Below are 23,884 nucleotides of genomic sequence, written 5' to 3'. Positions count from 1 at the left end.
AAATCTTCTGTATATATCGTGTGTATAATTTCTGAAAATTATGTAAATAATCTAAATCCATAGATGTTTCAATGGATTAATTCTGTGATTAATTAATTAATTGTTATTTCGTGTTCTTCGGCTTCTGGAAATACAGTGATTTATGTAATAATAAAAATGCTGCATTGTTCATAATTAATTGTCCAGGAAGGCGCATTGGGGTCTTCCTGTCAAGCCTTCCTGGTATATATCTATGTAAAAATAAATAAATAATTACTTGTGATCGAACTGCTTAGCTCGTAACTACATAAATAACTTCTTGCTAGAAATCGATCTCATATTTTTAAACCTGCTAGCAAACGATCGAATACACTCTAGAGCGGAGCGCTAAATATTACACTTACAAATAGATTATAAACGTTTAACTCGCGTAAAAAACTATGATTACATTCACAGCGTATGTGTAACACATAATTATCACAATTCACAGCGTATGTGTAACATTTAATAGCAAATCAACTGGTGGTTTGAGTCCGATTAACAAATGTACACCTCAATGAGCAAGTTATTCTCTATCTATAATATATTCGATGTTTGTCAACCGTGTTTATTTTACGTTGCAAATAAGCGTGTGGTCATTCTCATTCTCATTGTTTTACATAGTACTTAAAACCTACATATTTCTACTATAAATATGAACATTTCAATAACAAAAGTATAGATTTACTGCAAAACAATTTTTTTTTACATTTGTACAAATCGAACCTACAATTTTACATATGTACAAATCGAAAAAAATACTAACAGATTGGTTCATTATCATTCTGCAACACAATTTTCATACGATTTCAGCAGATAGTAAATGCATATTCAACTTCTTAACCATTCGAATGCTGACGTCTTTTCTATTGAAAGCCTGGCACGCTGAAACTTTCGCCAACATTTCCAACTAGAATTATTTTAAAAAAATCCAATAGATAGCAGGTATAAAAATTGTAGCTAATCCAAAAAAACCCTAGATAACTACCACCGAGGATTTCGAGTTTAAAGGTGTGCTTAGACTCCCTAATATATCTTACAACAATATAAAATAAACGAAAAAAGTCTATTAATTAATGTATTTTTCCAAAACTAGTTCCATATTTTTCATTGTTGTTAAAATGTAATGCTCACAATCTAAATGCCAAGCCACAATCTAAAATACTTAGAAATTAGGTATTTCCATCGGGTAATTCTGCTATGGATATAAATTGAGATATTCCGGTGTAAACCAGTCTTTATAAACGTCGACAAACGAATGACACGGATTACACGACCAATGTTCAATGCATTTTTTTTTTCAATGCTACCTGGAAAGGCTTATCGGGTAGTGTTCTTGTTTACTTTGTACATGCTCAAAATTCAACGCCTATCGACGTTTTTCAGGCCCTTGGACTTGTTGGCAAAACGCCGATCGGCGTTGGACGGCATTCAAAGAGTTAAGAACAGAGAAATGTTATTATATTAATAGAAGTGGCTTTAAGCGTCATATTATTGTCAAGTGACGATTGTCCACAGACAATCCTAAATAATTTAATATCAGTCGTATTTGATACTTGGTGCTCGACGTATGTCCGATAAAAACTTCTCTGTTTGTTTATATTACTCGCAAGATGAGCAAGCATCGGTAAAAATTGCATAATGCCTTCAAAAACACACAATAAACAACATGGGATACATTTTTATAAGTAAATTGATCCGATTGTATTCCGTACGTTGTAGCGTATTTATAGAGACGTACCGCGTAATATTGACAACAATTATTTATTCGTAAGGGCCCTTCTATTATTATTACATTTCTCTGGTTAAGAAACGTTGCGATTATAATATTTAAAAAAAATAATAGATAAATAAAACGAAAAGAATCAAGTTTCAACATAGATTACATTGTTAACCATTTTTTTCAATTGCTTCAAACAAACCTTCACCAAGTCACGACTTATAAAATTACTCACTATAATTCTTTACGTGTCTCTTTAATTTTTTTCCACAAAAAATCGAATGTCGATTCCTGTAATTCGCAAAAACGTTTTCACAGTATTATCTAATTCTTCTGTATGTATATTTGAGTCGCGCTTGAGTTCCCTCTCGAATTTCGAAGGCTGCCATTAATGCTACATAAAGTACCTCACACACCCATAAATTATTTATTCTAATAGAGACAACTAAAAATGACACAAACGAAAATTACATATACATATATGATTGATGCGTGAACGATACATACATATACATATATAATATATAAATAAATTGCATGTTCAAAGGTTCAAGTCGATATCTCAATGACAGCCAGAGAGATGTAATAAAAATAGAGGGGCCCTTGCGAATAAATAAATGTTGTCAATTTTACGCGGTACGTCTCTATAAATACGCTACATCGCACGGAATACAATCGGATAAATTTACTTATAAAAATATATCCCATTTTGTTTATTGTGTGTTTTTGAATGTATTGTGCAATTTTTACCGATGCTTGCCCATCTTGCGAGTAATATAAACAAACAGAGAAGTTTTTATCGGACATACGTCGACCACCAAGCGTCAAATACGACTGATGCTAAAATTATTTAGGATTGTCTGTGGACAATCGTCACTTGACAACACAATATGACGGCTAAAGCCACTTCTATTAATATTAAATTTCTCTGTTTATATATATGTATATATATACCAGAAAAGCCCAACAGGTAAACCCCAATGTCCGATATATCCGATAAAATCGAATTATTTAGATCTGTCCGTGTACAGAATGTCACTTGACAACAAAATAACACCTAAAGTCACTTCTATTAATAATATTTCTCTGTTTATATGTATGTATATCAGTAGCGGCTCGTGAAAATTCATAGTGGTGGGGCTGCAGAGATAAATCAGGCTGTAGTAGCTCGTTAACCAAACCGGTGATCAGATGAAAACAAAAATAGCATGCATATGTACTATATTGGGAGGTCTGCAGCCCGCAGCCTATGTAAACGACAAAAATAGCATGCATTTGTACTGTACTGGGGGGGACTGCAGACCCGCAGCCCATATGGACGAGCCGCCACTGATGTATACATATATATATATATATATATATATATATATATATATATATATATATATATATATATATATATATATATATATATATATATATATATATACCAGAAAAACCTAACAGGTAAACCCCAATGTCCGATATATCCGATAAAATCAAATTATTTAGATCTGTCCATGGACAGAATGTCACTTGACAACAAAAGAACACCTGCAGTCGCTTCTATTAATATTACATTTCTCTGATGACAGCACAATCCGATCAATATTTTTAAAGAAAATTCAGTTATAACCAGCGAATTGCTTGAAATTGTGCATACACTGTATTTTTCTGGACGTGTTTTGTTTATATATTGAAATACTCAACACACTATCGGCTGTAATGGCGTGTTGCTTACTAGCGTACTTATACATGGTTGTGTGTATACAGAGTGAATGTGCGAGGGGAGATTTATATTTGGTTTCTCCAAACAATGAACAAAAAATCAATTCGCCGCGTTCCGGTGAACGGCGCTCATGTCGTCGCTCGTCGTTTTTCTTTGGTTTTTCCATATTTTCTCGATTGAAAACTGACTCACCATGACTGAAAACGAGCCCGTTCAAAAGGAGAAAATTGTCTACACATATCCATTAGTGAGGGTGAGAAATCAATTTATACATTTTCTTATTTACATATCTATGTATATACGAAACGAAACATCAATGACGAAAGTGTGCGTAATTCATTATAATGTAATAATACACACTGTTTCAAAATAGGTCAATAATGAAATTTTTTAATTATTATTTTTTAATGAATTATATTATGACATACATTAGAAATTGTACATTAGAAATAGTCTTAAATTAAGCACTTTAAAATTTATATATAAGCTAGATAAAAATCTATTAACCAAATATTTTAATAATCATATAGTTATGAATAGAGATACACATAATTATTCTTCTTTTTCCTATAATGCTGTAGATTAACATTAGAATAATATAATACTATGATTAGTAACCAAATTAAATTAAATTGTAAAATAGAAAATGATCAGTAGATCAGTAACTATTAAAATAGATATAAGATGTATAATAAAAAGCATTTAAAAATAAAAAAAATACATAATTATAAAACGAGAAATATGAATAAATTAATTATAGGTAGAGTTAAGAAAGCTAAAACTGCAAGAGGTGTTTTTTTGATTTTTTGATTTTTAAATGCTTTTTATTATAACGAAATTATGTTCACAATACATCTTATATCTATTTTAATAGCTACTGATCTACTGATCATTTTCTATTTTACAATTTAATTTAATTTGGTTAGTAATCATAGTATTATATTATTCTAATGTTAATCTACAGCATAATAGGAAAAAGAGCTCAAAAACCTATTTATTACAATCCTTAACAAAGGTGCTTAAATGTATAATGCCCTTCCTGAAAGCATTAGAAGTGCTAATAACATTGATGCTTTCTTGAAGGGTTTTAATGGATACCTTTGTGGAAGGTGATTTATAATTTTAGTTGTTATTTTGTATTATATGCATTAGCAGTTTGCTATATAAATAAATAAATAAATACTATTGTTCTTTTTTTAATGAACGAAATCTATGAATTATTATTTCAGCATTCCGATATGCCGGAAGAGATGCGATTGGAAGCTACGGAGTTGAGTGTAACGGCTTGTGAAAAGTTTGCCAGTAATAACGAGCACGCAGCCAAGATGATCAAAGAAACTATGGATAAAAAATTTGGACCCAGTTTCCACGTTGTGGTGGGCGAAGGCTACGGATTTGAGGTGTCTTACGAGGTGAAAAACATATTATATATGTTCTTCGGTGGCAATCAGGCCATTTGCATTTGGAAATGTTCGTGAATCTTATGTTTGCCGTTGATATCATAATGATTATTAATATATTTATTTACAATCGAATTTTAAAAACCAGTATTAAACTCAAAACAGGTGATGAACAGTACAAATTTTACCGAGTGGTTTATTTCCGTATGTTGAATAAAACCAAACGTAAATTGAATTATGTTATTTTTTTTTTGTTTTAACTATACTATATATACGATATACATATAACCAAAGATTATGCTATAAAATATACATGTAAACGAATTTTTTTAATTGAAAACGAATTTGTGCATACGCACCACACATTACATATGTACATACATTTGATATGTAACAATTTAGACTAATGTATGTTGAATGATTGCCGTTGAGAAATGTACGTAGATTTCACGTAGGCGATCAACTTTTATTTGTATGACAATTAGCTCAAATTGTATCTTATTTTATTTATGGTCGTCAAGCAAGTCTGAGTTGATTCAATTAAATGCGATGACTTGGATATATTCGTATGGTAAATAAAAAATATCAAATGTATGTGAAAGAATGCTATATATTTTTATATCAAATATATCTAATATTTTTATTTAAAAGTATAACCAACTTATAGAGTGTTGAATGTTTTGTATAACGCTGTCAAACTCATATTGTTCTGTATGTGTGTATGTGCTTAAAAAAATAATCAAATTGTAAAATCATTTTAAAATACTAATAACGAGCTATAACAGTGCCTTTCCATGAATTAAATGCAGCTTAATGACATGACTGATTAAATGTTTTCTATATGTATATATTGTGTACTATTATTATACAAAAAAATATAATTGTATATGTGAGAATGTGTAAGTGATGTTCGACGCTATCGTTTATGTACTATTTATATCCATAAATGAGAATTTATTATAATGATTTGCCAGTCAATATGAATTATATAAAATAAATTAATACAATAAATGTTTTTTCATTAATGCAAACATTCACCTGGTGGCTTAAAACACCGACATTCTACACATGTCTTTGATTAAAACTGACGACATCATTTGGTGGAATTCAACCACGTTTCCTCATCACGCATACTTTGCGAACAATTTCCACAGGTAACGAAGTAACATATGAGATCTTTCATTGTTGATAAAACGCTACAACTGACAAGTAGGGGAATAGTTTCAAAAACTTACCGACCCAGTTTAAAACAATTGAGGTAAATCTAATTTTATTTTATTTATTCATTTATTTTTTTATTTATACCAGGAAGGCCTAACAGGTGACCCCAATGCGCCTCCCTGGCCAGAAACATTGTACATTTGATACATAGATAATATTATACAAAGTAAATGGGTCTACCTCGCGGCACCGAAAGTGAAAAGGTCGAAAAAACAAATATCGGAAGGCAAAGATCGAAAATCGAAAGATCTTAAGAGGGCTGGACACCAGCGCCTTGTCCATACAAACGTATTACACTTCTCCCTTCCTCAATTATGGCACTAGAGAAATTATTTTTTAATATGCTATGGATATCCACCATTGGGATGCATCTATCGTTTTATTTTTTTGATTAGTTATTTTTTATAGGAGCTAGGAGCCGCCAAACATCTATAAAATCGCCTCTTCTTTACACCCACGAAAAGAGTCCAGTATGCTTATTTAACGGTCGATTTTAAAAAAAATACGCGCATAGTTGCACAGAAAATATCTTTCTCATACCGATGATGAAATTTTTTTAAAAATTGGTCCAGTTTTGGAGGAGAAAATAGGAGAATACGAAACCTCGATTTTGTCGATTTAAAATATGTACGTATTATCTGGTCGAAGCGAAACTGTCGCATTCACTCAATATATACATACACTCAATATATATATATATATCGAAGAAAGGAACGGTAACAAAATTAAGGTTTCGGGTGTACAGCCCTCTTAACGGTCGATTTAAAAAAAAATACGCGCATAGTTGCACAGAAAATATCTTTCTCATACCGATGATGAAATTTTTTTAAAAATTGGTCCAGTTTTGGAGGAGAAAATAGGAGAATACGAAACCTCGATTTTGCTGATTTAAAATATGTACGTATTATCTGGTCCGTAGTGAATGCGACTATATATATATATTGTCGCATTCACTCAATATATACATATATCGAAGAAAGGAACGGCAACAAAATTAAGGTTTCGGGTGTACAGCCCTTTTAAGTCGAAATATAAAAAAAAGGGTGCACGGTACTATGTATGTATATATGTATGTATAATATATATATATATCAGTGGCATGCGGTGAAATTATCTCTCTTTTTGTCATACAGCCTTGTTTAATGTGCGCGCGCAGGATACCGAAGGAAAAGCCTGTTCCTGTTGTATCCTGCACGCGCAAATTAAGTGAGGATGTACAACGGGGGGAGAGAGAGTTTTACCGCACGCCACTGATATATATATACTAACCGTTTTTCATATGTATGCATGATAAACGATTATTTTCGACTTTTTCACGGTCACCCAAAGTAAATTCATATCAATTAACAATAAATATGTATATTTGCAGCATTTTAAACAATTCAGCGAAATCCGAGATCCCTGAAAACTCGAGATTTGCGACGAAATGGGTAAGGTTGCCAATTTGTAGGAGTCGTTTCAATGAAAATCAGATAAATTGACAGGCTCTGATAGGAAACGACCGATGTGGAGTCACAAATCCAAAGTCTGGCCAGCAGAAACCAGTAGGATTTGAACAAGTGACCACTTTGTTCAAAGCATTATATGCTAACCACTAGTCTATTCTGCTGCACATACGTTATTTTGGTTTTGCACATACGTTAATACTACATTGATGACTTCAAGTATCGCACTTTGTAGCCCTTTTACTACCATTTATTTTTAATACGATACTATTTAATAAATATGTTTTTACTTTTTTTATGTACGTAGTAACAATAAAAAAAGTTTTTTAAAAACATACCTCTTCTATAATTTGTATATAAAATTATTATTTTGAATAAAAATACCAATAATTTTATTTTACTACCGCCATCTATGTTTAAAACTAATAAACAAACGGTGGACAAACGTCAACGACTATCTCGCCGGGCAGATTTCAAACGCGTCTTACACGATATTTTTGCACCATCGTAATGGCGGAGGATCCATTTACTTATATTGATGACCAAGATGAGCAATATAGCAAAGTATGAAAACGATCGGATAAGAGGCAAACTTTTTCCTGAATTGTAATCGTAAGTCAAACGTAAAGGAGGTATATAATAATAATAATAAAAATGAAAATGTATTAAATAAAAATGCGATATTTTTTTTGGTTAAAAATATATTTCTAACGCATTAATACATCTTATTATATTGTAATTCATACATACATATTTCATTCACCACTAAACTTTCAGATAGTATAAAAATACAGTATAAATGTTAAGCGATACGATCTAATTAAATAGAACAATTTGTTACATTCTGTAATTAAATCAACATTCACTATTTAAACAATTAATCTTCCACCATTGCGAGTCAGTAAGATCATTGATGTTAATATTATAATAATAATAAAAACTTAACTTAACAGTTTTAGATTAAATAATTAAATCGATCCACTCATCGGAAGACTTTATTTACATCCTATCATTAAAAAAGTGTGTGTGTGTGTAACGAGTACCATAATTTAAATATAACAAATATGTACGTATATATATATATTTTGTGACCGTATTCAAATGCGTACAGTATTTTTTTTTAAGATTTGACAGTGAAATTTGTAATATACCAACTAGTAATACTTAAAGGTTAACAAAACAACGATCATTCAAAGGAAAAATCAAAAGCGATTAGCTGTCAATTTAACATTTCCTAAACTATATAATCCTACATAAGAGATTCTAATAAGAAAAAATAATAATAAAAATCTTTTAAAGCCAACAGCACGTTCAATACATTGTTTTTTTTTTTTTGATAACCATCAACACTATATAGAATTTATATTTTTGGCACTTTGAATAACATTCATATGATAAAAATACACAAATGCAAATTTAGCTCACCATCAAAATACTGATACTCTCAGAACAAATTTACATATTGGTAATAAAAATGATTCATTTCAACGTGTATAAATCAACAATATTACAACAAGCAGATACGTAAAATGTATAATTTAATTTGTGTTACAATTCCATAATACATATATATATATATATATATATATATATATATATATATATATATATATATATATATATATATATATATATATATATGTATATATATATATATATATATATATATATATATATATATATATATATATATATATATATATATATATATATATATATATATATATATTAAACATTAATAAATGCGATTAATACAATTCATTTGAATATAAAATGACAAGTAACTACATATTTGTACTGATATATTTAATATGCACCTTTTGTAACAGTTATGTTTTTTTACAACGATAAAATCATTCATCGACTACAACAGTGGTGTGAGTCACTATAAACTACATCGTTGGCACTGTTTTAACATTTGTAAAGCTATGTTTAACACACCAAAGACAATGAGCGATATTTGCCATTATAAATGGAAACGGAAGCAAACTAATAAAGGTCTATTCATACTATCCAGAAATTCACGGCTACAGCACTCACATAAACGACAGTTTCTATTCATACTATATACAGCAAAGCACGTTTCGCCACGTCTATGCAAGTTTCGGCCGAGTGCAAGGAAAAATAGACTTACATTTACATTACAGAAGGCGACGATACGGCGCAATATTGCTTGCGTTTTCGCAAATATTCATGTGCGCATGCGCACTTTCGTTGGTATGCGTGCACTCGCTACTATGACGTCACGTCGTGCGTGAATATTTCCATATTAGCCGAAGAAAACCGGTTTTGCTTGATACGTTATGGTGACATGTACTGCTGTATAGTACGAATAGATTTTGTCGGCTACTGCTGTTAAGTCTACACCACGTTAGACATGAATGTGTCCATATAAAATGTACCAAAGAATACTTTTCGTACTGCTGGTTACATGACGTTGCCGGTGCGTGATGTGCTAGTATGAATAAACCTTAGTAGATAATATTATAATATTACATATTTAATATAATATATATGTACATACATACGAAGTGTTTTTTTTATAAAATATGATGAAATAAAAGCTATTTTCAAGTCAAAAAGATCGAAAGCATTCAAAAAAAGATGCTCGAGTGATGGTCAATATAATTTTTTTCAATTTGTAAAGAGTACAAATCAAAAGAACCAGTTGATCCAAATTATAGTACAAAGTAGAACGTTAACAATATTACAGATAAGTACACTTTTATTAATACTTATAATAATATACATATTTGATAACAACTAAAACTCAATGTAAATGAAGATGTACGCAATTTGAAGTTGTGGATATTTTATTGATCGTATCAAATAGATCTGGCTCTTTCTTAAAACAAGTTTAATAATAATTTAAAAAATATAAGCCGACTTCCGAGACTCGTACAGTCAAAATAAGCACACATGTATGGGAAATGTAATATGTATTATTTTTTAACACACCCCATATGTATGTATATATTTTTTTACAAATGAAACCATCGATGATAATATATAAAATGTATTGAATTATTGAAAAGCAAGCAACGTCCGGAAGGCCACGGTGAACAGTCTTCTTCGCATACCCATTTTATATTAATGTGTGGTGATTATTTTTAATACAGCGATTTAATACATCAGTATAACAAACATCACATAAAAATCAGTCTATTAGTTGACTATCGTATTAATACAAATATTTCTATTGTGGTTTTGTTGATAGTACGTATACGATGGAACGAAATTATGAATTGTCGGTAGAGTCGAGTGGAAACTTAGACACGAGCGTTTTCGTTGCTTTGGCGAGTTCGTACGCAGCCGAACGTATTTTATCAATGGAAACGTCCACCTCTACGACCTCACTATCCACATTCCACCTGGAACACACAATAACCAAACTCTTGCAAGACGACGACAACTGACACAGAACCGACGACACACTCTCATCGCATTTCTAAAATATAAATTGTTAACAACAGTGTTAATAATGTACAAAAAAGATCATGCTGAAAAAACGACATTGAATACAATGAACGAGAATCAACTTACCTTGGGGAAAATCAACACCAGTTCATCCACAGCCGATGCTATTTTTTTGGCCTTCGGTTCGAAAGTGTAGCCGTTGAGCGAAGGCTCTTGTGCCGCAGACCACAACTCTTGAATCCCCTTTGTTACGACTTCCGAGTGTTTGTGGACTTCGCTCGGAGTCGGCAACGCCACGGACGAATCAGCTGACGTTTCCTTGCTTGAAGATACTTCCTTTATAGTCTGCTTGTTGGCGTCGATGGATTTCAACTGAAATATAAATCGTACAAATTTATACCACCGATTATAATGAGCAACACAAAAATACCAGAGCGGAGCGGAACTTATCATCTCTACTAAGTTGATTTTCGTTAACTCCAACTCTCACTAACTCAAAATCTAGTATTGCTGTGACAAAAGTGAGTATCGGAATCGATAATCAGAAGTTTTTTCTATTGATTGTAATTTTTTATTGCTTTAAAATACGTATAATTAACTATCTAGTGAAGTGAAAAATATACTTTATGCATATATGTTGGGTTGGTATTGAACGAGAGGCTGATGTATGGGCTATGGCTGAGAAAGAGGATAAGGATGTGAATCCTGGTAGATACCGCTGTCCAGGACCACGGTTGGGATGTGGCGAGTGAGGTGAAGACCAAACACGTTCGGTTTTCAATCATGTTGTTTATTATAATATAACACATGCGCATAGCCGATGATCTCAATTTTATATTTTTTCCATGATGCCATTTTTGTGTTGCCCTTGAGCGACATCTATGGTATTAACCCTTTGCCCGCGGCAATAAATATAGCGAACAACCATGTACACAGCACCTTTTTCGCGAATTTGGCAATCGAGTTTTCGACCTTAAATACGGATTTTAATATTTACTCAAGTAACCAGATATGTTAATTAACACATAAAGTATTATTTTAAACAATAAAATACATAATAGACCTCGTAGTTTTGGCTTAATTGGCAAATAATCATTCTTCATACAGACCTGACGTCACATAAACGAGGTTTCAGTGTGGTTCCATAAAAAACTAATTTTGACTGGTATATATTCATTTTAAGCAAATTGAATAGATGGCATTCAACTCTCAGTAATATATTCAACTAATTTTGAACCTTAAAACAGTTGAAATAGGCGCATATAAGGCTCAAAATCCCGTGCAAAGTTCAGAAATTCTATGGAAGACAGCCGCGCTACAGACTTGTCGCGCAAAGCTTCCATAGAAGACGCGGGCAAACGGTTAAACTTGAACATATATAAATTTGAAAGCATATTTTATTTCAATCGAACATGTACACTCGCTTTTAGAGATCACTCCAAAGCGATGAGTGTACTAATACAGATACAATACAATAATGTATTAAGCATTTTTATACAATGCGAATTTATACAAACATCATCCTTACAGTGACATCTACGGAGAAATTTTTGTAGCATTTTATTATAGAAATTAGCGAACCTCAAGACGCTGAATAACTTGAGATTTTCAAGAAAGATTGGAAAGGAAATGCCAATTTACGGGAACCGTTTCAATGAAAATCAAAAAAATTGGTAAACTATGAAAGGAAACGACCGACCTGCAGTCACAAACCAAAGTTTGACCAACAGTGGGACTCGAACCCGTGACCACCTTCTCGAAACAAAATATGCTAACCACTAGTCCACGCTACCTACTATTTATCACCAATATTCAAATATTGGTGATAGATAGTAGGTAGGATGGTTTTAGGCAATGCAACGAGGAACCGTATCAACAATGAAATCAAATAAATTAGCAAACTCTGATAGGAAACGATCGATTTGGAGTCACAAATATCCAAGTCTGGCCAGCAGCACTACAGAAATACTCGGAATAGATTATTTTCAATCGAGGTCAACCAACGGAATCGAACCCGGCTACCTCTCGGTGGTTATCATTAACGCGACCACCAAGCTATGCTGCTGACTTAAATTACATACCATATTAAATAAAAATCGTTCTCACTTGCTGTTTGGTAACATTCCAATTGAATTTGGGACGTTCTCTAGCCTCGTACATGCTATTCGGTCTTTGGTTAGATCTGCCCAGCGTGCGGACTTCGAGCAACAAATCGTCACTGTGATACTCGCCGTTGTTCTCTTTCTCCATCTTTGGACTGCATATCTGCGGAGAGCTCATGTCTCGAGTGGGCGGAGAATTACTAGACACCACGCTGCTTCTTTTATCGGCGCTATTCTTCAAAAGGACATTCTCAATCTTCAAATTCTCCACCACACTCTGTAGTTGTTTCAATTCGGACTTCAGCTCTTCGATGGTGGAATCCTTCATATTGATTTGTTTGAACAACTGTTCTATCTCTCGCACATTCAGTCCGCTCGAAATATTGTTTTGATGCTCGTTGTTGACATTTGCAATGTTTTGCATTGGAAATGAATCGTTTAAAGGCATATTTGCTTCATAGTGTTTGGACACGGTCTCGCCCATTTTGGGCGAAGATGGATCTTTATTTTCCTGAAATCGAATTCAATATAACTTAATGTGAGTTTAAGAAACATAAATTTAATGTACATATAGTAATAAATTAACAAGAAACCTTTGACATTGACGGGACTAGTGCCGCATAGTCATCGTCAGAAGCTACGGAGTCGTAAAGCGGCTCATCGTCTGATAAATGCGTCATTTGTTTAAGATAATTCAATTTTGTATGCCCTTTTTGTGAAAGAGATGACATGGCTGAAATAAGTACAAAATTCATCATTGCATACTAACTATTATATGTAACTAAGTAAAAAAGAGGGAAGCTAATAAAGAGCTTACAATTGGGTTTTAAGGTTGCAATATGTTGTCTCCGTGAAGCATCCATAAGAATGTCTCTTAGCAGAGCGGCCATTTCCGAAGCGGAAAGTCTTGCCAATTTTTGCCTTCCTTGATTTCTTGGAGCGCTCAAAGCGGGATTCACCGGTAGGAAAGCAACACCGAATCTCTCCAATCCCATAGCACTAGTGACCCAAACTATTAAAAAAGAAAAGTCAAATTAAGTCAAATTAATGGTAACCACCGAGATGTTCCCGGGTTCGAGCCCTGGGTTGACCTCGATTGAAGAGAATGTATTCCGAGTATTTCTGCAATGCTGCTGGTCAGACTTGGATGGGGACGCGACAATTGGTTCAATTCCAAAAAGTTCAACGACACAATGTACCCGACAATTGGTTCACTGCCAAAATGTACACCCGACAAAATCTTCACGCGACGATTGGTTCATTACCAGAATGTTCAAAAGTCCTCAACCGTATCGAAAATTTTCGTATTTTAATGGAAAAAGTAACTTTTTATTGTATTATATGTATATATCGCAGATTTCATTGGATTATTTTATATGTCAGGGGTTCTCAACCGTATCCAATATTTTCTTATTTAATTAAAAAAAATACTTTTTAAGCGTATGTACTGCGGATGTCATTGAATGAGTTTATATGTATTTACAAAATATACAAAAGTATAAGTTTAATATCATAGGTGTCGCTCAGTCAGGGGTAAAATATAAATTTTATATTATAATTATAAATATAAATAAATAAAGAAGAGAAGCTTAAAACCATATACAATACCTGCTTCACATTCTCGACGATCAACTTCGTCGTAAATGTCCATAATTAATTCTTCAAACAAATGATTAGGTAACTAAAACAAAATAGGATAGTTTTATAATGTGTGAACTTAGCTTCTCTTTTGGCGCTTCTCTCTCGCAAGTCATAACAATTAGTAAGTCCCACAAATGATATGCGACATCAAACATTATGCGAATAAAAGTATCACTTACCAATTGCAGTTTTCCTCTGGCCGCTTTTGCAACGTCGGTCATTTCATGTGATTCAATCTTATCGAAGCCTATATAATGCTGTCCGTTTAAATGGTCTGGCTTTTTATTACACAAATGATACGACAAGCGGTCTGTAACTTCATAAACTAGTTCTACCATTCTATCGGCTAATTCGAAATGTCCTCCTAATCTGCAAACACACAAACAATTCTTATCACTATCTCGCCTCAAAACACGAAAAAATCTGCAAACTATTATAGAATCACACCTGGCAGACGAAGCCGGAGTATTTCCCGACAAGTCTTTGGCGTTCGGATCGGCTCCCCACGCTACTAACAATTCCGCTTGGTACACATTTCCCGTGCGACAAGCAACATGCAAACAACTAGTTCCTTTCTCCTGAAAATAATGCAGCAAACAAATTAAACAATGCATATCACACACATATGTACATACAACAAATGCGATATTAAAACACGAACATACGTGATTGAAATAATTGGGATCGGCCCCTTGAACTAATAATCTAAGCGACGTGTCTAAATTCGAGCTTCTCACGCTGGAGTGTAGCTGTCTGCTGAGTTCGGTGGCGTTGCAAGGCACGTCGTCCCTCCTCGGTCTGAAGACATACGCCAACTTTCGATGTTTGGCTTGAATGAAGTCTGACTTTACAGAACTGCAATGAGACAATCACGTCAGAATATGATGCGATGGTGACGTACATACGTATATATACATAATAGATATCATCAACGGTGATTATCCGTACTTGAGCGAATCTTTCGGTTGCGGTTTACGCCGCAAGTGTTTCGAAGCAGTCGGATCAAGAAGTGAATGCTCCCAAATGCCGTTCACGTTTTGAGTCGTCAACGCGTTAATCATCTGTGAATGAATAGTTGAAAATATAGCCGATATTTTATTCGTAGTATAAAATTTTTAAATGTAATGGTATATTTTTCTGCAATATAAAAGCAAACCTACAAAATTCCAACGATATAATTAATAATAGTGATGGTATTGGGAATCTTTTACAGCCTTATTACTGATCAATCTTTACTAAGTTTGACCCACTGAATCTTGGTTTCTTCTCGTTTATGAGATATGAGCATAGAAGTAGAATGCATAGAATGGTCATTGTTAATAAAAGTATCGTCTAAAAGCGAGCCATCGAAGAGGGACGGAAAGTCAGAAAAGAGACAAGAGTGAGAGAGAGACGAAGTTTAGCAAACAATGAACAAAATCTGCCGTGCAGAGATTTTGTAGCAACATTTTTGAAGGCTGAGGGCGATTCTATGCATTCTACTTCTATGGATATGAGCGTTGAAAACAATGAGCAATTTTAACAGATTTTTGGCTTGTGCAGTCTTTAACTCAAAATCTAGTATCACTGTGCCAAAAGTGAGTATTGGAATCAATAGTCAGGTGTTTTTTTATTGCTTTAAAATACGTATAATCTAATATATAATTTCGAAAGAGACTTTGTAAGTATCGAGTAAAAATTTCGCATTTTATTGAACGCTCATATCTCAGAAACGAGAAGAAAGCAACAACAATCATTGTTCATATTCGAATCCAATGGGTTAAATTTAGTAACGATTGAATAGTCTACGCAATTTTTCTGTTGCTCAGTGTTATCAAAAGGGAGTAACTGGCATATATAAAAGTTAGATCTACAAACTGGAATTGTCAATTTTAAAATCAACTCGATGTTATCCTAATTTATAGTCTAGATAGCGGAAATACGATATCTCAGGCGAGTGGTGGGAGTTACTAAGTTGTATCAAACCCATAACACGTACATAGATAAGGATATTCCTAATGATTCATTACATTGAAAGTTTTCAATTACGTTGCCTTGGACACATTTCAAAATGCTTGTAAACGCCTCGCTGTAAGGGAAGTTTTATATAGCAATATATAAAACACCGGTAGGGTGGTCTAGAATACGTTGGAAGCTACGAGTGAACTAATATATAAAATGTAGGAACAAAGCAATGAAAAAAATAATTATAGAATTTGGTAAATACAACGATAAGCTGTTATTGAACTTGAAGGTGTTCATCAAGAACGTCAAGGTTCTTATTCCATTGTTTTTGAACTATACTCTTATTTGAAGTCTCAACTTTTCATACAATGGCTGATTTTCAACGCCTCTTTGATCGTTGAGTAGTAACAATGAGCCATTAACTAATTGTACAAAAACATTCACAAAGTTGCAAACGTATTATGTATATGAGTTTGTTTCGTTGGGTAAAAGTACATCAAGTTTCAAATGCAGCAAGCAAATAAAAATTCGTCATTATACATGTATATATGTTTCTTAATATAGTTCATAAAACGTTACGGCTAATAAAGAAGGCGGCCAAGTTCCTTGGTGTAACGACTTGACGTGAGATATGTGTCGCCCCATGCTCCGATGGACGCTGCAGCACTCCATGCACAACAGTATTCCTCTGTTTATCGAAGCCCATGATGGATCTGCAAGTGATGGGTAATAAAAGTGTATAGTGGAAACAGTCTAAATATAAATCTAAATTTGTGTTCGAATGTTGATTAAAGCCTAAGGACAGTGATAGTACGGCGAGTGGTAGTGTCGATGGTAATGAAGGTTTGTGTGGGTGTGTGGGCGGTTCGTATAAGGAGTGTGTGAATACCGGAAGCACCGCAATCTGCACAGATGTCGGTGGGGGCGCGGACTCGGCAGCGAGACATTGCGGGGGCGAAGTCTCACAGCACAGCCTCAGCCTCAGCCCCTTTCCTCTACTCTCCGCTTTATTACACTTTACGAGCGGAGACGGCAATCTGCACCTAAACCACAGCCCCACCACACAACTGTCAATTGACGCTGCTACCAACTTCAGCGCTCTAATTATTCGAAAACATTTTCTGAAATATTCAAAACTATAAAAACTCATCAATGCATAATTTGGGCGTAAAGCCTGACTATTCATTAGGAATACTTAATAATATATGTGATGCAAAAAAGTGTGATGCAAAAAAGTTTAAATTTTTCTAAAATATTGTTACGTACGCCGCGGATTAAGCGAATAGAATCCCAGAGACTGTGTGACCGTTCGAGGATTATCTGTAACGGATATCTGTTAACGGATTAACTAAATGCATACCGTGAGACCGGTGTAAGTGGTTTTAGGGATTAGCGACAAGCTAAGTGCATGAAAGCTAAACAATGATTGCACTTCTCATACCGTGGGAATACATATCCGAATACGTGACTATACAGTAGGTAAACAGATTAGACGTCCTGAGAGATCTACCCCTTATAAGGCGGTACGTAAGCGATCTCAGGTCATTCTGGACTTAGCAGTGACACTGCGTGTATCTCCTTAATCATCAATAAATGCTGTGAAACGACTATTGGCCTTTTACTTGGATCCTCCACCCACCCCTACGCAACAATATCTTGCATATTGTTGCATAGGGGTGGGTGGAGGATCCAAGTAAAAGACCTTTATAACGGGTCGGTCGTTCAAGGCATCTTCGACGTCCGGTTACTTCCCTACTGTTAAGGCATGTAACCGGATATGTATTCTTACGACACTCGGTAATTGGACTATTCGTCACATCGGGGTGGTCACATAGACAATTTTAGCCATGAAAATCGCGAATACACAATATTTGGCACTCAAGTTCTCGTTACTATGATAGTTATCGTTAGTATGATGGACTTTTCGGCTGCCAGATGTTCCGTTATAGAGATTTTAGTGACTTTATGACGAGTAATTTGTGACCAGTAATCACCGAACCACGACACTCAGTCCCACAGTACCGGTCACTTTTGAGAAGGGACCAATCGCGGCCAATTCAGTGGCCATTGTTTAGCCTACTTGCACTTAGTCTAGAGATAATCCTTGAAACCAATTATAACGGTCACACAGTCTCTGGGATGCTACTCGGCCTAATCCAATTGCACTTACTCGGCGGTGTACGTAACAATACAATAACCAATAAGGTCTTGCGACCCATCGACCAACAATCTCTTTGTGTTGAGAATACACGCTGGGTATAAATATTGGGCGGTTTTGTTCCGTGCTTCATTTGGAGCTGGCAGGCTGACAGATTAAGAACAATAAACTAATTCTATCATTTCTGCTGCACCTTTCACTCCGATCTCGAAAACTCCCCTACACGTCCACGCAACAATATAATTTAAATTGACAATAGTGATTATTAGCAGGACTTATTATATTTTTCGCATAAAAAGCTTTGATGCAATATTGCAAACTGACTAAGTCACAAGAGACAAAGCCAACTCTTTATCATCGTTAGAAAACCAGCAGCACTACAGATATAATCGAGGTCAGCTCATGGGATCAAACCCGACGCCTCTCGGTGTTAAGCAGACGCTTAGTGACCGAGCTATGCTGCTGGCTAATATATATGACTGGTTCGGTGATTACTAGTCAAATGTGAACCGGTCACAGGTCAATCGGTCGCTCTAGATCGGTCACACGTCACACTAAAACTGGTCAAACCCTAAAACTGGTCACACCCGAAAATTGGTCACGAAAAATTTAACCGGTTCACATTTGACTAGTAGTCCGTTTACCAATATATATGACTATCGCATTTTTTTAATTATAAAATCACATTTTTTACACGGGCAATATACTATGTAGTTTATGTTGCTGGCAGCATTCAAAAGCTGTCACATGGTTGTCAAAGTTATATTGTAATGAGCGAAGTGAAATATAGAAGAGCCTTGTAAAAATGGTTGTTCCGTGTTCGAGAAATTGCGGCAGCAATGCCATTCTTAAGGTTATTTAAACATTTTTTTAAATGCGTTTCGCTACTAGTGTTTGAAATAATGTGAATTTTTGTGTTGTTCCTACATAACCTTATATTCTTAATGTAGTGACGAAATCATGCATCTTTTTTTCTTCTTATTAAAATAATATACTATGACCTATTTTTTCATATTTGATTTCATTTCGAAATCCAATAAAAAGTTTTTGTATGAAAAAAATTTTTTTTCCGAATTACAGTCGACACCATGTAATAGCAAAAAACTATCATTAACTGTATATTTTCCTTGCGAGTAAAATATCGACTTTTTATTAAATGTTTGTATAGCTCTCAATCTCAATCTTTGGTAAAAATCTCAATGTCAAATCCAAATTGATTTTTATATAAAATTCCCACTATTTTCATTCAAACTGCCTTTGTATGATGTATTATTAAAATTTCAGAGGCCCAAAACTGGTGATACGTTGTGCAAAACGTGCTTTTTCGATGCATTTGAGACCGAAGTTCACCACACCATCACCAGTGGTCAATTGTTCAACAAAGGAGACCTCGTCGCCGTCGCCGCTTCCGGTGGAAAAGATTCAACTGTTCTAGCATACGTCTTAAGATTATTAAACAAAAAATATAACTACGGATTGAAATTAGTTTTGCTATCGATAGACGAAGGAATAACCGGATATAGAGACGACAGTCTCGAAACCGTGAAACAAAATAGAGACGATTACGAAATGCCATTGAAAGTTTTATCCTACAAAGAATTATACGGCTGGACGATGGACGAGATAGTCGCCCAGATCGGCAAGAAGAACAACTGCACATTTTGCGGTGTCTTCAGAAGACAAGCTTTAGATCGTGGCGCATCTATGCTGAAAGTAGATCGTGTTGCTACGGGCCACAACGCCGACGACATAGCCGAGACTGTTTTGATGAATATTTTAAGAGGGGACATAGCCAGACTTCAAAGATGCACATCCATAATAACAGTACATAACATATCACATATTACATACAATCAAACATAAAAATAACATTTATTATTCTTTTGTAGGGTGGAGACGATGGAATACCGAGAGTAAAGCCTCTGAAGTACTCGTACGAAAAAGAAATCGTCATGTATGCGTATTTTAAGAAGTTGGTTTACTTTTCTACGGAATGCGTTTATGCGCCGAATGCATATCGAGGACACGCCCGAACATTGCTGAAAGATTTGGAAAAAATTAGACCCTCGGCTATCATGGATATTCTTCATTCAGGTTCGTATACCTGTGTTTATTTGAAAATATTTATTTGAAACAATTGTCTATTTGAATTTGTTTTATTTTAGGTGAAAAGTTGTCCATTAAAGAAAGTATTAAACTGCCCGAAAGAAATAAATGTGAAAGATGTCAGTTTGTATCGTCTCAAGCGGTGTGTAAAGCATGCGTATTATTAGAAGGATTAAATAAAGGTTTGCCGAGATTAGGCATTGGTAAAAGTTCAAAAGCAAAACGAATGTTAGAAGAATATGCAGCGGTTAACCACGACAACACTATTTAATAAAATTATACAACAACTTTATACACGTTTTTAATACTTATCTATTATTATATAATAGAGACATTTCACAAATGTTTTAATATGTTAAAAGGTTTTCTTTCTTTACCAATATCATAACAGAATATATTATATGTACATAATCTTTCATTTACTATGTTATGAAAGCTAAGGCTTTTGACTCTATTTTTACACGGCACACTGGACATTTATCCGTGATATTGTCGGAACAGTTTTCGCACAATGACACGTGTCCACAAGGTAAGAGGATGATCTGAAACAAAAATAATGTGAAAATACTACGACTCATTTATAATTACAGAATATGAATCGACGTGTTACCTCTTTAGGATTATCGGAACAAACTATGCATAGTTGTTCTTCTCTAAGATTTGTATCTTTTGTTTTACGCTGACGTCTCGAGTCCGCTAAACGCTTCTTTAAAGCTTCTTCCTCCAACTTCTTCCTCTTGCTCTTCATATATTTGTAGATCATATGGCTAGATAACGCTATCGCTATGGATCCGAACACTACAGCGAGTATTCTAAAAGAGATTGATTTTATTCAATGTGATGTGACAATGTTTCACGATAAAACTTCGATTAAATATTTACCGCAACAAGTCTTGAGATTCTTTAATTTTTTTAATAAGACTCGCCTTTGTTGACGTTACAAGAAAGAGCGGAGCGCCATCTTTGGGCGGTTGCAATTTCAAACTACCGCCGTCCGTCCCCGTCAATTCTCCGATGGCTGTTATCAATGTGCCGTCTCTGAGCATCTCTTCGGTAGTTTGCATACCACGTTGTCGGAATCCCGTGAAATAACCCCATACGTGATCCAACAAACTCGGTATCAACGGTTCGAATCGATCAGTGATAAGATCCATATCTGAAACAGGATTAGTTAATAAAAAAAGTACTACTACAGTTGATGGTTTGTAAGTATTTATTCGAATTACCTAATATTTTGGCTTCGAGCGCATCTATAATTTCTACTTCCATTTTATTTCCGGTTATCACAAACGGCATTATATTGTACATTTCGTATACTGTTCTCGCATCGTCGGACCAAAATCCTGTCGACGATCTGGCCACGACGTGTTCTTTAATTGTTAGCTTTTGGACCACTCCTGTTATTTTTTCGTCGGTGTTGCTTTTTATCGCATTACCGAGAGGCTTGACTATGCCTCGAAGTACTACATACTTCAAAGTGTTGTCTGGTTCTTCACTCAACTGCTTTTTCAAATTTGCACTAAGTTCAAGCGTAGGAGCATCCTGGATGAACAAAAATAATTAATATAGTCAAAAGTAATTCCTCGTATGGTATTTAACCAGTGCTACTACAGCATGTATTCTATTCGTGTAAAGGTATGTTTAATGTTTTTACTAAAATATAATAAGTATTCGAAGTAAATTTTTCAATTAATGTATAACCCTTTTTTATTGTGCATCTTTCAATAGTTTCGCCTTTATAAAAAAAAAAGAAACGCGACTTTGTTTTGGTGACTGACTGGCTACAAAGTGGTGAATTGATGGTAAAAGCCTAACACTGAAAACTTGGTTGCGCAAACTCTTATGTTAAAGTGCTATGTTTGCACAGGCACTTTAGCACAAGATAAATGGACATAGTTGGCAACCGGCACAGACCATTGAACTTGCTCGATTCCTGAAATACAACAGTCGGCAGTTTGGCACTCGTCGTGTTTTCAGTCGAGTCACTATTATTGGCCGATTGGATTCGGGGGATAGGGGTTGTGGTTGGGGTGCGTACGTTGAGCGAGTTGAGGGTGTGTCTCCACTTGACGAGTTGTCGGAGGCAGACGGCGAGAGCCACGGCGTCCAGCGAAGCCACCACCAGCTCGGCCATCATACATCCGAACTGATCCATCTCTGCTCACATCCACTCGCGACTCTCTCCTCTTACACTTTGACACATGCCCCGCCAGTGTAGCCAGTGCTTCAAATTGATCTCGACATTTCATTACCACCACTAAAAATCCGTCTAAAGATGCGCTTTTGCTACAATGTACGGTTCGGTGATTACTAGTCAAATGTGAAATCACACTTAAACTGGTCACACCCTAAAATCGGTCAACCAGTTTTCTCGTGACCGATTTTAGGGTGTGACCAGTTTTCTCGTGATCAGTTTTAGTGTGACGGGTGATCACGTGTGACCGATCTAGAGCGACCGGTTGTCCTGTGACTAGTTCACATATGACTAGTAGTCCGTTTACCCAATGTACATGCAGTTTCGTAACGGTTTGTGAAAGAGATGGCCATATACGTAACGCTTGGAGCGCGTCCTCGGTTAACAGAAATTCTGTGAACGAGTTGTCAGGTTACCGAAGCATCCAGCTCACTCTCGCCTCGACTTCCGCCCCGCTCGCCGCTATGTGAGCAAGTTCTCACTCTCGGCGTCTTCTTCACTACCGAGACACCGATCAGTTCGAGCCTGATTGGCTGCAGACGATACTTGGAAACCAGCTCCAGTATTCGTCCGGATGCTTAGTGAGGAAGCCTGGTCTGTCTTCATGTCGAAGTCAGACAACGTAACCACGTGTTTGGGTGAGGTTAGTTACATAACCTCAACCATAGGGCAGAGCGCCCCATCACGTTCCATCTGTGCGCACCCCCTCCCCCCTTATATTTGCTCTGTATAAACCAACGTAAATATAATCATAAACAGACGTAAATCCTTTGTTATTGTATTTGTAACTCCCGCCACATTCTTCCCCTC

At 35.0% G+C, this 23,884-nt stretch overlaps 4 protein-coding genes across 5 annotated transcripts; 2 read left to right on the top strand and 2 right to left on the bottom strand.

Annotated features, from left to right (window-relative positions):
• The first annotated feature begins 3,663 nt into the window (after nt 1-3,663).
• Nucleotides 3,664-4,924, top strand: LOC143920076 (dynein axonemal light chain 4). Its single transcript, XM_077442776.1, has 2 exons — nt 3,664-3,699; nt 4,676-4,924. The coding sequence occupies exon 2, from the start codon at nt 4,685-4,687 to the stop codon at nt 4,922-4,924; it is 240 nt and encodes a 79-aa protein (XP_077298902.1). The 5' UTR covers nt 3,664-3,699; nt 4,676-4,684.
• Nucleotides 4,925-10,147: 5,223 nt separating this feature from the next.
• Git (ARF GTPase-activating protein GIT1) lies at nt 10,148-17,695 on the bottom strand. 2 transcript variants are annotated; one of them, XM_077441930.1, is made up of 12 exons: nt 17,506-17,695; nt 17,196-17,329; nt 15,621-15,733; nt 15,338-15,527; nt 15,120-15,250; nt 14,852-15,041; nt 14,640-14,712; nt 13,849-14,043; nt 13,625-13,764; nt 13,036-13,542; nt 11,056-11,301; nt 10,148-10,960 (listed from the first exon to the last, which is right to left on the bottom strand). In XM_077441930.1, exons 1-12 carry the CDS (start codon nt 17,561-17,563, stop codon nt 10,751-10,753), a joined length of 2,187 nt encoding a protein of 728 aa, XP_077298056.1. In that variant the 5' UTR covers nt 17,564-17,695; the 3' UTR covers nt 10,148-10,750. The 2 variants fall into 2 exon arrangements, with proteins under 2 accessions (XP_077298056.1, XP_077298058.1); XM_077441932.1 differs by lacking the exons at nt 10,148-10,960; nt 11,056-11,301 and adding an exon at nt 11,708-11,901.
• A 1,764-nt stretch (nt 17,696-19,459) lies between these two features.
• Ctu1 (Cytosolic thiouridylase subunit 1) lies at nt 19,460-21,293 on the top strand. The gene is made up of 4 exons (XM_077441938.1): nt 19,460-19,627; nt 20,059-20,598; nt 20,664-20,868; nt 20,940-21,293. Exons 1-4 carry the CDS (start codon nt 19,580-19,582, stop codon nt 21,149-21,151), a joined length of 1,005 nt encoding a protein of 334 aa, XP_077298064.1. The 5' UTR covers nt 19,460-19,579; the 3' UTR covers nt 21,152-21,293.
• On the bottom strand, nt 21,106-23,119 carry LOC143919560 (mitochondrial E3 ubiquitin protein ligase 1-like). The gene is made up of 5 exons (XM_077441937.1): nt 22,919-23,119; nt 22,107-22,422; nt 21,763-22,036; nt 21,491-21,692; nt 21,106-21,422 (listed from the first exon to the last, which is right to left on the bottom strand). Exons 1-5 carry the CDS (start codon nt 23,033-23,035, stop codon nt 21,303-21,305), a joined length of 1,029 nt encoding a protein of 342 aa, XP_077298063.1. The 5' UTR covers nt 23,036-23,119; the 3' UTR covers nt 21,106-21,302.
• Nucleotides 23,120-23,884: the final 765 nt, after the last annotated feature.

Source organism: Arctopsyche grandis, chromosome 12 (assembly GCF_051622035.1).
Source record: "Arctopsyche grandis isolate Sample6627 chromosome 12, ASM5162203v2, whole genome shotgun sequence".
Lineage (NCBI taxonomy): Eukaryota > Metazoa > Arthropoda > Insecta > Trichoptera > Hydropsychidae > Arctopsyche > Arctopsyche grandis.
Note: the sequence above shows the minus strand (reverse complement) of the source record. Positions and strands in the feature narration are given on the sequence as shown.

Coding starts and splice junctions, on each gene's coding strand:
- Ctu1 (XM_077441938.1), top strand. CDS start 19,580: ATGGTTGTTCCGTGTTCGAGAAATTGCGGCAGCAATGCCATTCTTAAG. Junction 19,628..20,058: donor GCAGCAATGCCATTCTTAAG/GTTATTTAAACA, acceptor TTAAAATTTCAG/AGGCCCAAAACTGGTGATAC. Junction 20,869..20,939: donor CATGGATATTCTTCATTCAG/GTTCGTATACCT, acceptor GTTTTATTTTAG/GTGAAAAGTTGTCCATTAAA.
- Git (XM_077441930.1), bottom strand. CDS start 17,563: ATGTCTCGCTGCCGAGTCCGCGCCCCCACCGACATCTGTGCAGATTGC. Junction 15,734..17,195: donor GGCCGCCTTCTTTATTAGCC/GTAACGTTTTAT, acceptor ATTCATTCACAG/ATGATTAACGCGTTGACGAC. Junction 13,765..13,848: donor TGCAACCTTAAAACCCAATT/GTAAGCTCTTTA, acceptor TACTTATTTCAG/CCATGTCATCTCTTTCACAA.
- LOC143920076 (XM_077442776.1), top strand. CDS start 4,685: ATGCCGGAAGAGATGCGATTGGAAGCTACGGAGTTGAGTGTAACGGCT.
- LOC143919560 (XM_077441937.1), bottom strand. CDS start 23,035: ATGGATCAGTTCGGATGTATGATGGCCGAGCTGGTGGTGGCTTCGCTG. Junction 22,037..22,106: donor GCTCGAAGCCAAAATATTAG/GTAATTCGAATA, acceptor ATCCTGTTTCAG/ATATGGATCTTATCACTGAT. Junction 21,423..21,490: donor GTTCCGATAATCCTAAAGAG/GTAACACGTCGA, acceptor TTTTTGTTTCAG/ATCATCCTCTTACCTTGTGG.